The sequence below is a fragment of the Melopsittacus undulatus genome, chromosome 2 (assembly GCF_012275295.1).
Source record: "Melopsittacus undulatus isolate bMelUnd1 chromosome 2, bMelUnd1.mat.Z, whole genome shotgun sequence".
NCBI classification, from domain to species: domain Eukaryota; kingdom Metazoa; phylum Chordata; class Aves; order Psittaciformes; family Psittaculidae; genus Melopsittacus; species Melopsittacus undulatus.
In genome coordinates, this window is record NC_047528.1 from 58038862 (window position 1) to 58055628 (window position 16767).

The window sequence follows — 16767 nt, forward strand, 5'->3', positions numbered from 1 at the left end:
TGTGAAGAAAAACAAAACAGTCCTCAGGAATGTGCCTGTGTATCTTGAGGTGTTATCTGTCTTTCCTCCAACCACTGCAGAGTCTTTAATATATTATATGCTTATGTTTTATTTATCTTCCAAATCAGCCACACTGTTACAATGTGTTGGGTTTTATTTTGAGGTTAGTTAAACTCCGTAGTAAAATAATAAATGCATTTTAAAGGCAAACTCTGTGCCTAAAGAATGAAGAAAGAAGTGGAAGAACTTAAATATAATCCTATTGATAATAGTTTTAGAGACATTCTGGTTCTTGCTACTGGGAATTTGCATGATAATCTCCCAAATAATGTAAGAAAGTATATCAACTTCAAGGATATTCTACAGGAGAGAGCACTCTTCCATTCTCTCATGTAGTCTTCTTTTACACTTCCATTGCTATTTCTTGTAATATCAGCTATGTAACTGTTAAAAGGGGCTAATGGAGGATTGGATTGGAAATAAAATATTTGATATGCTGAGAGTGAGTGTATACATAATGAAGAAGTAATAATAACAATTATAATTAATGGGAAAATTCTGAAGGCAGAATATTTACAAGCATATAGGTCATCTGAGGGCTACATTCCTTCTTTTTTAAGTGATTCAGGATTAAAACCTATCGATTGTTAGTTACATATTTCCTTTAGGGTCAGTTTTATAAGTTATGTAGACATATAAGTTCATGCTTGCTTTGATTTTCACTGAATTTAGTATAATTGGTCAAAACTTAATTATGCTAAAAAGAAGTAATTTACATATATGTGTAAGTATGTGGAACGTACCTGTTAGGCAAATAAATCTGGAGACACTATTCACATAGGTTTTATTTGTTTTAATTTGAAGGATATTATTTTAATGCTTTTCCTAATGCCACTTATTATATTTATCCATATTTTTAAAGTATGGAGCTTTACTGTGTCCACTGGTTGTGATTAAATTGTTTCAAGTATTGGCTTTACTTAACTGACATGTTTATCAGTTTGTCCACTTATTTAATTCTGTCTCCTACTATATGTCTTTTTACTTCCAAATACAATATATATTATTTTCTAACTTGTATTTTATCTTCATGCATTAATTTCTTTTTTTTTCCCAGCCAGTGAAAATGTAGTCATCAATCAGTTGTTCCAGTCCAAGCTGACACAAACTGGATCACTTGTTCCTCCATATCATTCCCTTAAAGTCAAAGGGTGTAAAACAGCTTTGCTAAAACCATCAGTAAGAACTGCAAGCGGAGAAGCAAAGAAATATATTGAGCTCAGCAAGGTAAGAAGATGGCTCTCTCTGCTCTCTGATCCTTGAAGATTTTTCTCTTACTTTGACATTTCTGAAAGCTCCTTGTTCTCTGCTTCATTCTCTGTAGTCATTACACTATTAAAATAATTTAGTACTAAAGTATTAGTGAGATCTAACAGGTTATAATTTACTAACACTAATAATGCTGGTTCAAGTGTCTCTTTCTTGGTCCTGCTGAGCTGAAGATTGCTCAAGACAGTGAGGTCCCTTCAAGCCTGACTCATTTGAATCATGAATGTGTGGTTCCAGGATTTAGCAGTGGATTCAATATTAATGATTTTTGGCTGTATAGCAACACTTCTTTGTTTTGTCTCCTTGGCTGACTGAATGATTAATAGTTAAGTAAACTAAGACATAGGAAGAGAAGATCAGTGTTTTTATTGGGCTAAACTGAGACAATTTCTGCAAAAGATATTTTGTGTCATTTTGTATGATCAACTCCATAGATTTTTGCAAACATTGTTATTTTAAATGGACACTTCCATGTACTTTTTCCCAGTCAATTTAAAATCAAATCAAACTCTCCCCATTTCTGAACTTGTCTCTTTTTCTGCTAAGTCACTCCCAAAAAAAACTTAAAAGAAAAAAAAGTGGGAGGCTGTAAGAAAATTTGTTGTTCATGTCATATGGACCATCTCTCTTGAGGAGCAGTAGCATAATTTGCTGCGTCCATTCTTGACAGAGCTTTGGAATTCCTTCTTCTTCTGGAAAGGAAGCAAGCAGTTCTCATAGTAGATCAGCTGCCTCACCAGGCTTCTTGAATCTTCAAACTCTATTTTTGGCTTACAGCTGCATAAAATTGATTCTGTCATGGGATTAAGGAGCCTGCGCTCATGTGTCATTGTAGAAGGTTTTATGCAAGTGCATCCATAGAATAGCAACGGGACTTATAGCCCCCCTGCTGATAGTAGCATAATTCCTGTCTACTGTCCTTGTCAGTAATCTCAGTGGAAAAACTTAAGTTGAAGTGAATAATGTTGGTTTAAGGCTATATTTAGCGAACAGCTGAGGCATCACAAGGTGCCTTAAGGTGCCTTTCCACTATAGTAAGAGCTTCCTAGAGGAAGCCTCCTTAGGCTGTGAAATAGATCCTAGCTCCACACATGGAAGGAAATATGAAAAACACATCTAAGAAGCCTAATAAAGCCTGGGGGAAACACCACACAGCTGGGATCTCTGAAACGATGAGGTTTTCAGTCACTCCAGAAAAGCTTTTAACCTCTAGTTATTCTCTTGAGACAGAGAAGACATATTCGAATTCATAGAATTATAAAATCATAGTTAGGGTTGGAAAGGACCTTAAGATCGTCTAATTCCAACCCCCCTGCCATGGGCAGGGACACCTCACACTAAAACATACTACCCAAGGCTCTGTCCAACCTGGCCTTGAACATTGCCAGGGATGGAGCATTCACTACCACCCTGGGCAACCCATTCCAGTATCTCACCACCCTTACAGTAAAGAACTTCTTCCTTATATCTAAGCTAAACTTCCCCTGTTTAAGTTTGAACCCGTTACCCCTTGTCCTATCACTACAGTCCCTAGTGAAGAGTCCCTCACCAGCATCCCTTTAGGCCCGCTTCAGATACTGGAAGGCTGCTATGAGATCTCCACACCACCTTCTCTTCTCCAGGCTGAACAGCCCCAACTTTCCCAGCCTGTCTTCATACGGGAGGTGCTCCAGTCCCCTGATCATCCTCGTGGCCCTCCTCTGGACTTGTTCCAACACTTCCATGGCCTTTTTCTGTTGAGGGCACCAGAACTGTACACAATACTCCAAGTGAGGTCTGATGAGAGCAGAGTAGAGGGGCAGGATCACCTCCTTTGAGCTGCTGGTCATGCTCCATTTGATGTAGCCCAGGATAAATGTTGGCTTTCTGGGCTGCAAGTGCGGACTGCTGGCTCATGTTCATTTTGTCATCCACCAACACCCCCAAGTCCTTCTCCAGAGGGCTGCTCCGAATTTCTTCTCTGCCCAACCTGTAGCTGTGCCTGGGATTGCTCCCACCCAGGTGTACAACCTTGCACTTGGCATGGTTAAACTTCATGAGATTGGCATCAGCCCACCTTACAAGCGTGTCAAGGTCCCTGTGGATGGCATTCCTTCCCTCCAGCGTATCAACCAAACCACACAACTTGTTGTCATCGGCAGACTTGCTTAGGGCGGACTCAATTCCACTGTCCATGTCACCGACAAAGATGTTAAACAAGACCGGTCCCAACACCGATCGCTGAGGAACACCACTCCTTACTGGTTTCCAGCCAGACATTGAGCCGTTGACCACAATTTTTTGCATGCGGCCATCCAGCCAGTTCTTTATCCACCGAATGGTCCTCCTATCAAATTGATGTCTCTCCAATTTAGAGACAAGGATGTCGTGTAGGATAGTGTTGAATGCTTTGCACAAGTCCAGGTAGGTGACATCAGCTGTTCCACCCCTGTCCATCATTTTCGTAGCCCAGTCATAGAAGGCCACCAAATTGGTCAGGCAGGATTTCCCCTTAGTGAAGCCATGCTGGCTGTCACCAAGCACCTTGTTGTTTTTCATTTGCCTTTGCATGCCTTCCAAGAGAATCTGCTCCCATATTTTGCCAGGCACAGAGATGAGACTGACTGGTCTGTAATTCCCCGGGTCATCCATTTTCCCCTTCTTGAAAATGGGGATTATATTTCCCTTTTTCCAGTCATCAGGAACTTCACCTGACTGCCATGATTTTTCAAATATGATGGACAGTGGCTTTGGAACTTCATTTGCCAGCTCCTTCAGGACCCGCGGATGGATTTCATCAGGTCCCATGGACTTGTGTACGTTCAGGTTCTTAAGATGATCTCGAGCCAGGTCCTCTCATACAGTGGGCCCAAGGTCTAGATTTTCACAGTCCCTTCCTTTGGGAAGAATGATAAGTCAGAAATTCCAGATTCATGAGAATGCTCTAAATGCTTAGGTATTAGATGGAAGGTTGGAAGGAATTCATCCTTCATCTCTCCACAGAGACAAGGATGGCTTGGCTTCTCAAAGGTAGGCTTTGAGGAGAGCTGTGCAGGTGAGACAAAACACCACTTAGTTTGTAGATATTAAATTGACCTGATCTGGCAAGGATCTGTGCTACCATGCAGGACAAAAGCAGAACTCTTCTGAGAACTATCTAAGCTGTTCCTGTGGCAAAAAAATGAGACATTTTTATTTTGGAATAGGCATCTTATGCAGGAGCTGGGAGTAAGTAAGTGTTTAAATTCTTTCATGGATCAAGTCTGCATGTATAACTGTGCTGTCCCTAGTAATTTCTTTTCTATTCTGGTATAACCTGAAAAATCCATGGTGATAAGCTGCAATAATGTTGGTTTTCTTGTTTTGTTGTAATTGGAAATGCAGTGTAAGAGGCATTTTCTTATCAGCTTAGAATTCAAATTACTATATGTTGGAAAATCATAGCCACTGCATTTTTATTGGAGTTTATCCTGATGGTATAGGCAATAAGGAAAATGGGGAAAAAAAAAAGAAACAAAGGGGGAGGAGGAGAAAGAGAGATATAAGGACCAGAATTATCAACCAGAGGCTGGCATTCCTATTATATCTGAAATTTGAGTTGTAACATACATAGAATCATAGAATCAACTAGGTTGGAAAAGACCTTTAAGATCATCCAGTCCAGCCATTACCACAGGACTGACAAGATTACCACTAAACCATAGCACCGAGGCCTCATCTACACATTTTTTGAACACTTTCAGGGATGGTGGTTCCACCGCTGTTCCAATACCTAAGCACCTTCTCTGTGAAGAAATTTTTCCTAATATCCCATCTAAACCTCCTCTGGCACAGCTTGAGGACATTACCTCTTGTCCTAGTGCTTACTTATTTTTACTTGGAAGAAGAGACCAACCCCCACCTCATGACAACCTCCTTTCAGGTAGTTGTAGAGGGCAGTACGGTCCCCCCTGAGCCTTCTCTTCTCCAGACTAAACGCCCCCAAGTTCCATCAGCCACCCGTCATAGGACTGTTGCTCCAGACCCTTCACCAGCTTTGTTGCCCTTCCCTGGACCCACTCCAGCACCTCAACGTCTCTCTTGTAGTGAGGGGCCCAGAACTGAACACAGGATTGGAGTTGCAGCCTCAGAAATGCCAAGTACAGGGGGATGATCAACTTCCCTGGCCCTGCTGGCTACGCTATTGCTAATACAGGCCAGGATACTGTGGCCTTCTTGGCTGCCTGAGCACAAGCAGTCTCATGCTCAGGGGCTGTCAGTCAGCATTCCTAGGTCCTTTTCCACCAAGCAGCTTTCCAGCCGCTCTTCCCAAGCCTCTATCATTGCATGGGGTTGGTGTGCCCCTAATGCAGGACCTGGCACTTTGCCTTATTGAACCTTCTACTAAGGGCAACAGCCTATCAATCCAGCCTGTCCAGATCCCTCTTCAGAGCCTTCCTATACTTCATTAGATCAACACTCCCAGCCAACTTGTTCACAGATTTACTGAGGTTGCACTCAATCCCCTCATCCAGATCATCAGTGAAGATATTAAACAACACTGGCCCTAACACTGAACCCTGAGAGACACCATTAGGGACCAGTCACTAACTGTGGGTGATACCATTTACTACCACTTTGGGCTCTGCCATACAGCCAGTTTCCAACCCAGCAAAGAATACACCTACCCAGGCCACGAACAGCCAATTTCTCCAGGAGAATGCTTTGGGAGACAGTATCAAATGCTTTACTTAAGTCCAAATAGAAAATGTCTGCAGCTTTTCCCTCATCAACCAGGTGGGTCACCTTATTATAGAAGGAGATCAGGTTGGTCAAGCAGGACCTGCCCTTCATAAACCCATGCTGATTGGGCCTGATCCCTCCGTTTTCCTGCACATGCTTTATGAACTCACTTAGGATCATCTGCTCCATTACCTTCCCTGGCACTGAGGTCAGGCTGATAGGCCTGTAGTTTCCAGGGTCTTCCTTCCTGCCTTTTTCATGCTATAGGTAATGAGAAACACAATATGGAAAGTATTCATGTTGCTGTGTTTGGGTAGTCATGTAGACTCCACAATATCCAGGGAATGGGGTACTTTCAGAGGTCAGATAGGAGTTTGTTGTGATTACCGCCTCCTTTCAGCTTGTCATCTGCAGTCTTACCTACTTCTGTGTTGTGCATTTATATATTTCTCTGTGTATGAGCATGTATCTGCTTGTTTACCTTTCCATAAATGACTCTTTCCTTGACTTTTGAGCATGCTGTCACAGGTAACAGTGGGTTTTCTCTTTCAACTCACCATTCTGTTTCTAGTAGGATTCAAGAGAACAGTTCATCCATCCTGCAATAGACATGAACAGATCTAATAGCTGGCCGGAATTTTGGAGCACATAAGGAGTCATAGGAATTTGGGGATGCCAGCTCAAGTCTCTGTGGCTCTGTCCCCTTTTCGAATAAGATAGAATTCTGTCTTCATTGATACTCTTACAGTTCTCTTGCTCATATAATCTCTTGCTCCCTTGTTTTTTTCTAATCTTTTCCTAGGGCATACTTTGGCCCTGTTGCTTTCCCCTCACTTCCTTTGGAAGAATCATTGGGTTTCATAGCTGATGCAGCAGAAGTCTGATCACATGAATGCACATAACTAACAGAAAGCTTTTTTTTCCACTGACTTAACATTGTTTCTCATTATGAATGCTTTGCTTCATTGTTTGTTAGTTTAAGAACCCATCTATTAGAAACATTTTGGTATGTCTTCTGGTTTAATATTTAAAATATTCTGCTGGTAAAAAGAGATTTTTTTGGGAGGAGGTTTTAGCTTCTTAACAGAGATTACAAATTTACATATATTATTTGCTTTATTTTTCTGTAAATTAGAAGTACAAGATTTGCCAGTGTAAAGCTGTATATTAGAGGGTAATACAGAAGTAATGTTACAGTGATGTATTCAGCCCATAGCTGAAGATGTCCAAGTTTGGGGAGTTTGAATTAAATTATTATTTTTTTTCTTTGGCTTGTTTCCTGTCTTTTCTCTCCGTCATTCTGAACAAAACACTTCTTTGCCGTGGGAAGAAACATGCAACACAGGACATGAGCATCTAAAGCATTGTTCTAGCTCTTCCACTAACTCAGGAAATGTTTTTGAACTAGTGACTGAATCTGTTGGGAGGAAGGAGTGAATATGTTATCTGTCAAGAGCAGAAAGCTCCTTTTTTAGTTATATTCCTCAATAATTTTGTAAAATTTAACAGAGGAGTGCCATTGGCATGCTAGTGGTTCTTTTTATGAGAAGACCTGAAGCAAGCAGAACTCCTACTTTTTTGTTTTGAAGTTGGGGGTGAATTTACCTTAAAATCTTATTGCATCCTAGTAAGTGAGATTCAAAATAAAAAAGAGCTCCAAATTTTGATATACTGAGAACTGTTTACATTGCAATATTTTTAACAGAGCTTGGTTGACCGGACCAAAATGAGGGAACTTACACTTTTTTGATGGAACTGGAAAAAGACAGGAGTAGGCTAGAACATGCTGACTTGATAGAAAGGGAGTATTGTGGGGTAAGTAGACTTGAGAAAGGCAATGGCAAAGTCAGAGGTGAAAAGGCTGTCACAGGTCTGAATCTAAGCACTTTGCCAAATCCTGGAATGCAGTCATTTTGCCAACCTTCCTGTAAAAAGTTCAAGAAAACCCTCTAATTTCTGGGACCACTTTTAGGAGGACTATTACCATTTTAGTCTCAAAGATAGGAATTAGAACACTAAAAAATAAATTTGTTACCCACTCCCAACTCTGTCTATAGGATAATATTTGTCCTAATGAGATACAAAGTTGTAGATAATTTATGCCAATGATATGTGAAAATAAGTTAAAAAAAAACAAACAACCCCCCCACACACAAAGATTAACTGCATTCATGTACTCAGGAAGACAATAGAAGCTGATTTTTAATATTAATATTGTTGTTTTGCAAGATTTTTGAAATGATCACTGCTTATTTGTTCACTTAAGCATCTGCCAAAGACATAAGGAACCTTTTCTGAGTAGCAGAATTATACTATAGGCAGACTGTGTAGGATACTAACTGCACAAGCCCTGTTTCTACAATAGGGTTCCAGCTCATGTTGCTTTGCCCAGTTACTTTGAAAAGGTGCTTTATCTTTCCAATGGTATACAGCTGCTTTTGAAATCAAACCTTTCTTAGTAGTCATGGCTCTGCAGATACATGAGTATATTTATCCACTTTCCCAATTCTTTCTGAAACTCAAGTAATTGTCTATGACATATATAATATATAAATGTATAAATGTTTGCTTTTGTTAATAAATTTTATATCAACAAAAATGAAGGTTTACTGCCCATCTTGACATAAAGGTATTGTGTGTGTGCTTTTCTCCTCCACAGCTGTTGAAAAAGAAAGGAACATCCTCATTTCTTCAGAGACTGGAAAGAGGGGGCCCAACGACTGTGGCAGTCCAGCTCAGGGTTAGTGAAAATCTTATGGACAGAAATTTACAAAAAAAAACCCAACTCCAAACTCAAAACATTTTAAAGGCAAAATTAGTATCTCCAGACTGCAAAGGAAAAAATCAAAAATGGTATGCTTGAGAAAGCCACTGGAATGGCCAGGTCAAGCCTTTTGAGAAAATGATGTTAAAAGTTAGGATGAGCATATGTGTTGAGCAGTTGCCTTTGCTGCATAGTAATGGTTGATAACTGATTTTTTTTCCCTACAGAAATCACTCACTGATATTATTGGGAAGCTGCAGAACTGCACGCCACATTCTGTTCATTGTATAAAGCCTAATAACTCCAGGTTGCCAGATACTTTTGACAATTTTTATGTGTCTGCTCAACTGCAGTATATTGGTGTTCTAGACATGGTCAAAATCATACGACATGGGTATCCAGTCCGTCTCACTTTCACAGATTTCTTGTCAAGGTAAATTCTTTAAGTTTCCTAAGACCTTTTTCTTACCTTTAGTACAAAGCTTTCTATCATGTTGTGGTAGTGCCTGTGGTATTGTTTTGCCAATGAGTCTTTCAGACTTTCTTCAGAGAAAAATTATGTCTGCCAGCAAGGGGTATAAGCTTGTTATTTTTTAATTGAAAGGATCATTAATTTCTGAAAATAAATTTGTGAAGATCATCAGCAAAATGTATTCAAGTTAAAAAATTCGACTTCATAAAGTAGTTATATTTTTATAATTTATACTATTTATACGATTTATAAAATACAAAATATTGTGTTTTGTTTCCAGGTCATTAAAAAACAAGGAAAAATAGTCATAATTTGTAAAATTTATCAGTGTGTGTGTCATGACTTTCAGTATTTGTATTTCATATGCTAGGGTTTGTTTCTGCATGGTGATGAGTTATTAATGCTAATACCACAATTCTGTTTTTATTATTGTTGTTAGAAATTAATGAAATATTGAATTAGTGTGAAAAGATAAAAGATATATGTTACTGCTGCTGGCTGAGGGCAAAATGTTTTCCTCCATCCCCAGTTCAGTTTTGGGAGTTCTGGCTTACTTACATTCTCAAATGCTTCAGCAAAAAAAGAGTACTGCCTTGTCCAAGAGGCATTCACTTAGCAGCCTCATACATTCAACACATGTTCCTCCTCTCTGCATGTTCTGCTCCTTGACTGATATATCAAACAGTCATCATCTGGTCTGTGTATTGTTTTGCTTCTGAAAAAAAACATGGGAATATCAGCTGCCTACAGACATCTAAACTTTCATTTGCCTTCTTAGAAAAAGTTGTATATATTAAGTTACTGCTTGGACAGAATCATATTATCTCAAAAAGTGCAGAGTATAGTAGTTTATAATCCCTCATGTTTCAAAAGTAAGCCATTTCTGTCCTACCACAGTATTAATCCTGCAGCATGAATCCAGAAGTGCAGGCTGGTTGAGAAGATAAAGATAGTGGGAGATTTGGAAAAAGCGGTCTGCTTTCATATTCAGAAGTGGTAGGGACAGTCTCTATCTAACCATTTCTATCTTACTGAATTGAACACTTCAAGGGACTATTGCATGAGCGCAAACCCACAATCTTCTACTGTTAAATCCTTACAGTTCCTGGCAGGGATTTGGTCCTTTGCATCTAGCTTTTCTCACTGCGATTCCCAGATACAGGTTAAGGGTTTGCACAGGCCTGGTGAGCAGAATGGTGGTGGCTTCTCTGTTTTGTAAGATAAAAGAGAGTAACCATATGTACAAAGGTCATTTTATTCAGTTGGCTTCAGTGCCAGAAAATGGTAGTACGCATGTTCACTCTAACAGTACACATGAGTCTGGAATGTTGCCTTTTTTGGAGAAACTTGTTTTAAATATCACTTAAAGAATGTTTGAAGATTCAAATATAATTTCAGTCTTTTTCCTCAACTTCATCAAGTATGTCCAAAAGACAGATTTTCACCTAAAAGTCTAGAGGATATCTGGTGTCTCACAGTAAATATTTATTTGCAGTAGTAATAGTAAAATAAGACTAGTGACAAAACCCAACAGCAATGTTTAAACTGGTTTTAAGTGTTCTAGTTTTGTTGCCCTTTGTCTTTATCTCTTTTCTTCCACAATAAATTATCTTTATAAGTTCTTTGCAGCTGAGCCCGTCTTTTTACCTTTTTCTACCAGGTCCTAATAATTGTATTGTTATACATTAAAAGAATTAGTGTTGGGGCTAGGATCCTGTCACTGGAAATTAAGTCCATTTTATAATGAACCCTGTGAGTATGTTGAACCTACTTAAAAGTTAACAATAATCACTCTGCATATATCTCTTGACACTGCTAAATTTGTGCACAAAGAGAAACACAGAGCTCTTGGCCCAGTAGCACTGAAGGAAACCATCAGTGCTGTAAAGCTTTTTACAGTAGCCATTTCTGTCTCCCAGGCTGAAGCTTATCTTAATTTGAACAGTAGAACATGCCAATTCTTCACTTTATTCACCGTGACCAGTTAACCTTCATATTTATATTCAGTGTATTTTGATAATTATTTTAATTTCAAATAGCTCAAGCATGTGGCTATTTATTGTTATTGGCTGAAAAGTATGATTTTTTTTAAAGCAGAAATTATAGTTACAGATTGCAGTTCAAAAGTACCATCAATTCTTAATGCGGTAATTATTTTTAGCCAATAGACTACAGGTAAGAAAGAGTAAAGAATTACTAAATTCAGAAGTTATGAGCTACCTTTTCAAAAAGTCTTCTAAAAAACTGCCACTCCTACTACATCTCTGTATTGCCTCAGTGACTGGACAGAATGTTTTTGGAAAGTGGATAATTAGTTTTGGCAGTGTTCTTATAAACTGGATTTGTTTGTTGGCTGTTCAGCCTAACTCATCTTTGTCAGATTTCCATATATGCTTATAGACCTGAAGTTGATGCACTTTCTCACCTTCCAATTTTTTTCTTTGGTGTCAAACTGATATTTCTAGTGTTCTAAAGAGAATCTGTGGCCTGTATCCCAGTTTGAATTCCCAAAAGATGGTGAATTTCTACCCTCTTCTACCCTCCCTGCAGTTTGTTTTTTTTTTTTTTTGTCATATAAATAATGTGGTCAGAATAAAAAATTAAATTAAAAACAAAAAAGTTAATGAAAAACCTTTTTTTTTTCCTGGCTAATAAAAGACAAAAGGTTTGAATTAGGGGCCTTTGTGATGAAGAGGTAGAATATCAGAAAACCTGGATATTCCATCAGTAATACAGACAGTACCATTGCTTTCTTAATTATATGAATTTAAATAAATTTTTATTAATATCTAATTAATGTTTAACATGACTGGTCTCTAATGCATATTTATAAGTCACATTTGAACTCTTATGGTGACTAAAAATGACAGTAGCTAAAGAAAGGTCATATTTTGCAAGGAGTGCTTCTTCCTAGGCTACAAAGGTTAATCATTATTTCTTTTGCTGTCCTTTTTGGATTTACTGGTTCTGCTTCTGCATTATCAAAGTGAAAGTTGACAGCTGCTAGGTGAACCCATCAATCACTAAAGTTCATTGATTGGAAGAGAAATCTTGTGGAAATTCTGGTTCTTAAGTGGGAGCTGTGACAATTACTGTCAATGAATATATAATAAAAATGGGAATTAATAAGGTCAGATGCTGTTAAATGCTGTAGAAACAGGCAGCACCAATGTAATTATGAAATGATATATGTGATTTCAGTGGATTTGCTAACTCCAGCTGCAGTGTTTCTGCTGAATTTGCCTGCAGTGTTGGCTCGATTTCTAAAGCTGTTTGAGTAGAGAGATGGAAATCAGTTTTTACCTTATCTTTAAAATAGAAAGCCTTGAGTAATATGCATCTTATGTTCCTGGAAAGGTTTACATATGCATTTTAGGTTATGTCTGCAGAAGTGTTCTCAGTGGGCTAGATTATGAAATTGTCGCTTTGCTTTTAAGTCAAGGCAGTGGCAGAAACAATTTTGTGAAGAGTTCAAAGTTTTCAAATTGCAGCTGAAATTATACACATAAGTAAAGTATCCTCAAATATCCTTTTCCTGGAAGAAACGAAACAGTAAAATAATGACAGAATTAGGAACTGTCTGCACATTCCTGTTTCCAGCATTTAGCATTTTGATATTTTATTTAAAATGAGGATAATTCCACTCAAGATACATAAAAAGCACCTTAGTAGGAACTTTAGAATTTGTTATGTTTTTTATATTCAGTGCAGTGGCAAAAAAGTTAAGTGTCAGTGTGTGCTCTATTACCAGTGTAGAACAATAGGACTCAGAAATGTACTGGGGCACAGACAGAGCCTGGTTGTACAAGCTTAATATCTAGAACCTAATCTCTTTGCATTAATTAATAAAATAGATCCTGGCTGACTTTCACATCTTTCACCTCACTTGGTGCTCAAGGAAGACATGTAAAAACCATTTGGGATATAAATTTTTAAAGATGATGATAGTGATCAAGGACCCATCTAGAGTAATGAAGTGAGCTTATATTTCTTGCTCAATGAAGTACAAGAATACAGCTGTTCAGGCATGTTCAGGTAAAATGAGGCAGTAATATGCTCTGTTTCACTCATTCTGAATAATTTTATTTTGGTACCATCCTCCTCTGCAAACCACATCTCTACGTTAATGTTTTGTAAATTAGATTAGAGATTAACATTTTCTTTTCTCTTTCTTTAATGTGTTTTACCAACTGTGCTGAACTGTACTAAGCACTTTTCTTTGCCTGTGTTTAAGTTTCCTTGGTCAGTGAAGAGTTTATGAACTATTGCCTTAGAGATTGAAGTTTGTGTCACATACATTTCTTCTGTCTGTGTCACTGCTTAGCCATGGAGACTGCAAGGTCCAGTTGCATAGAAACTGAAATAAAGCGCCTGCCAGTTTGTAGCAGCGCCTGCCAGTTTGTAGCAAACCTTCAGGGCTGTTGGACCTCAGGATAACCCCTGTGGATTATGTGAACTGCTAAGTGAATTTATCCTTTCACTTAGCTGATGAGAATTGCAGGACTTTTATGAGGAAAAACATACTGTTCAGAAAGCTCAAAAAACTGTATGCTAGTGTGCTATTCCTTCTCTTTATTTCTGCATGTTTTGAGGATTTCTTGGAATTTCATTTCTGTCTCTCAGGTTTCTAGAATGTCTTTTCTGGGTTTCACTTTTTCAACTCAGTCTTGCTGTTTTCCATCATGGAGCTCCTATTATGCCTTCTGTTGCTGCTCAATGAACAGCAGAGAAAATTTCATACTGGGAAGAACATGAAGGCTGTGTCTGGAAGCATCTCATATGCTGCAAGAAGAGTCACTAGAGTGTTGTGTTTCACCATTTCCAGTTCTCTTTAAAAATGGCTTAGATGGCATTAATCTAGCCTTTACTTTTACGTATGCATATGCAAACATACAGCTTAGTTTATATGTAGCTGTTTGTGCCAACTGCTAAGACATTTTCAAGTGCAATTGTGGAGGTACAGTATCAGACTATCTCCTTTTTTTCCTTTTGTCTTTTTCTCTTTCTTTCTGGTGTTTTATTTTTTCCCCCTCTCTATCTTTCCCTTTTTTTCTCTTGAAAGAAGAGATCTTATAATATTTTGTAATATATAATTTGTGAATTAAAAAAGTGCAGCAAATACTTCAGAGTCTTATGAGTGAGTTAAGCAAGGAATTAGTGAGAATGGTGTACTGAGTAGATTGCAAAGTGATACGTCATCACACTGGCCTTTTTGTGTTTATTGTCTGCTATACAATAATATCATCAGTCTTCTCATAGAGCACTACAATTGATATATGCCATGACAAATCCTTGCAAAGAGAGCAAGGTATCATCTGACAGGTGTTAAAAAGCAATATTCCATTTAAGTACATCAGTGATATCAATTTATACCAAATGGCAATCTTGCCATTGTGTGGTTTGTTGCTTTAGAGCTAGAGCTGGAAGTGTTATCTCTGACTGAGAGTAATCATTTTTGTTTGTCTTGTCGAATGCAAGAAAGGTGGGTAAATGAAGTATTTTGAAGTCATCAGTTCTGAGGGCATCTTAAAACCAAATTAATGAGCATGGTAATGATTAATTTCCTGTGAAAAATTGAGGTCATCCATGAAGTTTTAAACTGTGATTTTTAAAATTACTGCCTTCACCAGTTTTCTGTATTCTATAAAGAAGTATTATGTGTTAACCCCAGTGGTCAACTTAGCCCCACACATCTGCTCATTCATTCCTCCCCAGTGTGGTGGGGAAGAAAATTGGAAGGGGAAAAGTTAGAAACTTGATATAAAGACGGTTTAATGGGGAAAGCAAAAGCTGTATGTGCAAGTAATGAAAAATAAAGAATTAGTTTTTTACTTCTCATCAGCAGGCAGGGGTTCAACCATCTGCAGGAAAGCAGGACTCCTTCATGTGTTTGGGACTATTTACAGCAGTCTCAGAATTATTCTGGATTACTAATCTCGTGAAATCTTGCTGATAGGGGATTGATTATACTGTAAGAGATGACTAGGACCCAGACTGCGCTGACATGCTTCCTGGCAAGCCATAGGTATTAGAATTGGTGTACATCATCTGGGGAGTTGTCTAGATGTTAGCAGATATTTGTGACTGTCTTAGAGGCTATAGGCCATTTGAAGCATATTTGTACAATGTAAAAGCACAGTGATAGTATCTGGCCTATTTATGTTATGAACAAACTCTAAATAGTTCTTTGCGTTGAACAGACTCTTTTGGTTCACCCCCTTTGGGGTTGTTTCTTTGTAGCTGTTTGGCTTGCTTTCTCCATTTTCCCCTTTAGGTCTTGTTTAATACTCCAAAGAAAAGAAATGTACCAGATAGCTTCAGATGCCTATGGTGATTCATCTGATTAACTTGGACTTACCTTATAGTGTATAGAGAAAAATTGTCACTTTTAAATATGATTCAACTGACTTATTTTAGGTTTGTCCATTTTTGCAGGCATTTCACTTTCTCAGTCTGGTTCCCATCTATATCAAGGGATAGAGTTGGGGGTTTGTAACACTGTAATACTAGTGGTTCTCTATCCACAGAATAGGTAGTATTGTACATGAAAAATATCAGTCCTTATGTTACATGTCTAACATTCGACTATGAGAATGATAAAGCTGCTGGTGTTTCTGGAGCTTACTGACACTGTTTCTATTTTTTAGCGGGAGTTTTCCATGGTAGCTCAGCCATCTAGCTTTAGTATCTATTTAGAAGGCAAAAATAAATTACAGCATTGTTTGCTGGGCATCTTCTGAGTTTTATAATGAAACTCTCATTTGCTAAAGCGATTACAAATGGGTGTAAACTACTGTGCCATTCCACTGAAGTCAGTTGAATTATTCATGTCATGTACTTAAGAGTTCTGCAGGATCGACATGAAAAAGGGCCCCTTGAGCGGGAGAGATGTAATTAGGTAATAAAATGGATACAGGGAAATAAAGGTGGCATGATCAGTTTTAAGTCCAGCAGCTTGTAGCTTCCAAATGTTTGATGTGCAATCTTCCAGCACTTTTTATATTATGTTTAGTATAGAATGTATAAAACTTAGTCAGAGGAGCTCCTTACAGGGAGGTTATTGTTGTTTGCAGTACAGAATGTCCTGGCTTTTAGGCTGTTTCAAGGAGAATCTCAAGGCATTATTCTCTCACCACTACTAGGGTTATACAAGGTATTTTTTTTGTGCTCTTTTGTCTTCTACCTTATTTTTTTTCCTAGCTATGTTCATTTTATTAGGCAATGATAAAATTATTTGGCACATGCAGTCACAACTGTGGTTGAACTGTTTCAGCAGTCCCGGTGGTTTTCTTTATTTTAAGGAAGAATCTGTGATAGTTTAATATGTGTATTTCATTTCCAGAGTTAAGTGCCACCCATGGTACCTCTGGACTGACATTCAGCTTCCACTAGCATTTGACATTTCTTATCCGTCAGTATTAACTGAATATTTTTATTAAATCGCTGAATAACACTTTTACTATATGATATCCTTAGAATATCTATATGCATATTTCACATC

The 16767-nt window shown here is 38.1% G+C and overlaps 1 protein-coding gene across 1 annotated transcript in view; it reads left to right on the forward strand.

The window, feature by feature from the left end:
- Positions 1–16767, forward strand: part of MYO16 (myosin XVI) — a 297078-nt gene that overhangs the window by 211602 nt on the left and 68709 nt on the right. The window contains exons 25-27 of the mRNA XM_005145243.2: positions 1118–1287; positions 8690–8770; positions 9022–9227. Coding sequence (XP_005145300.2) covers positions 1118–1287; positions 8690–8770; positions 9022–9227 — 457 coding nt within the window. The remainder of the gene's footprint in view (positions 1–1117; positions 1288–8689; positions 8771–9021; positions 9228–16767) is intronic.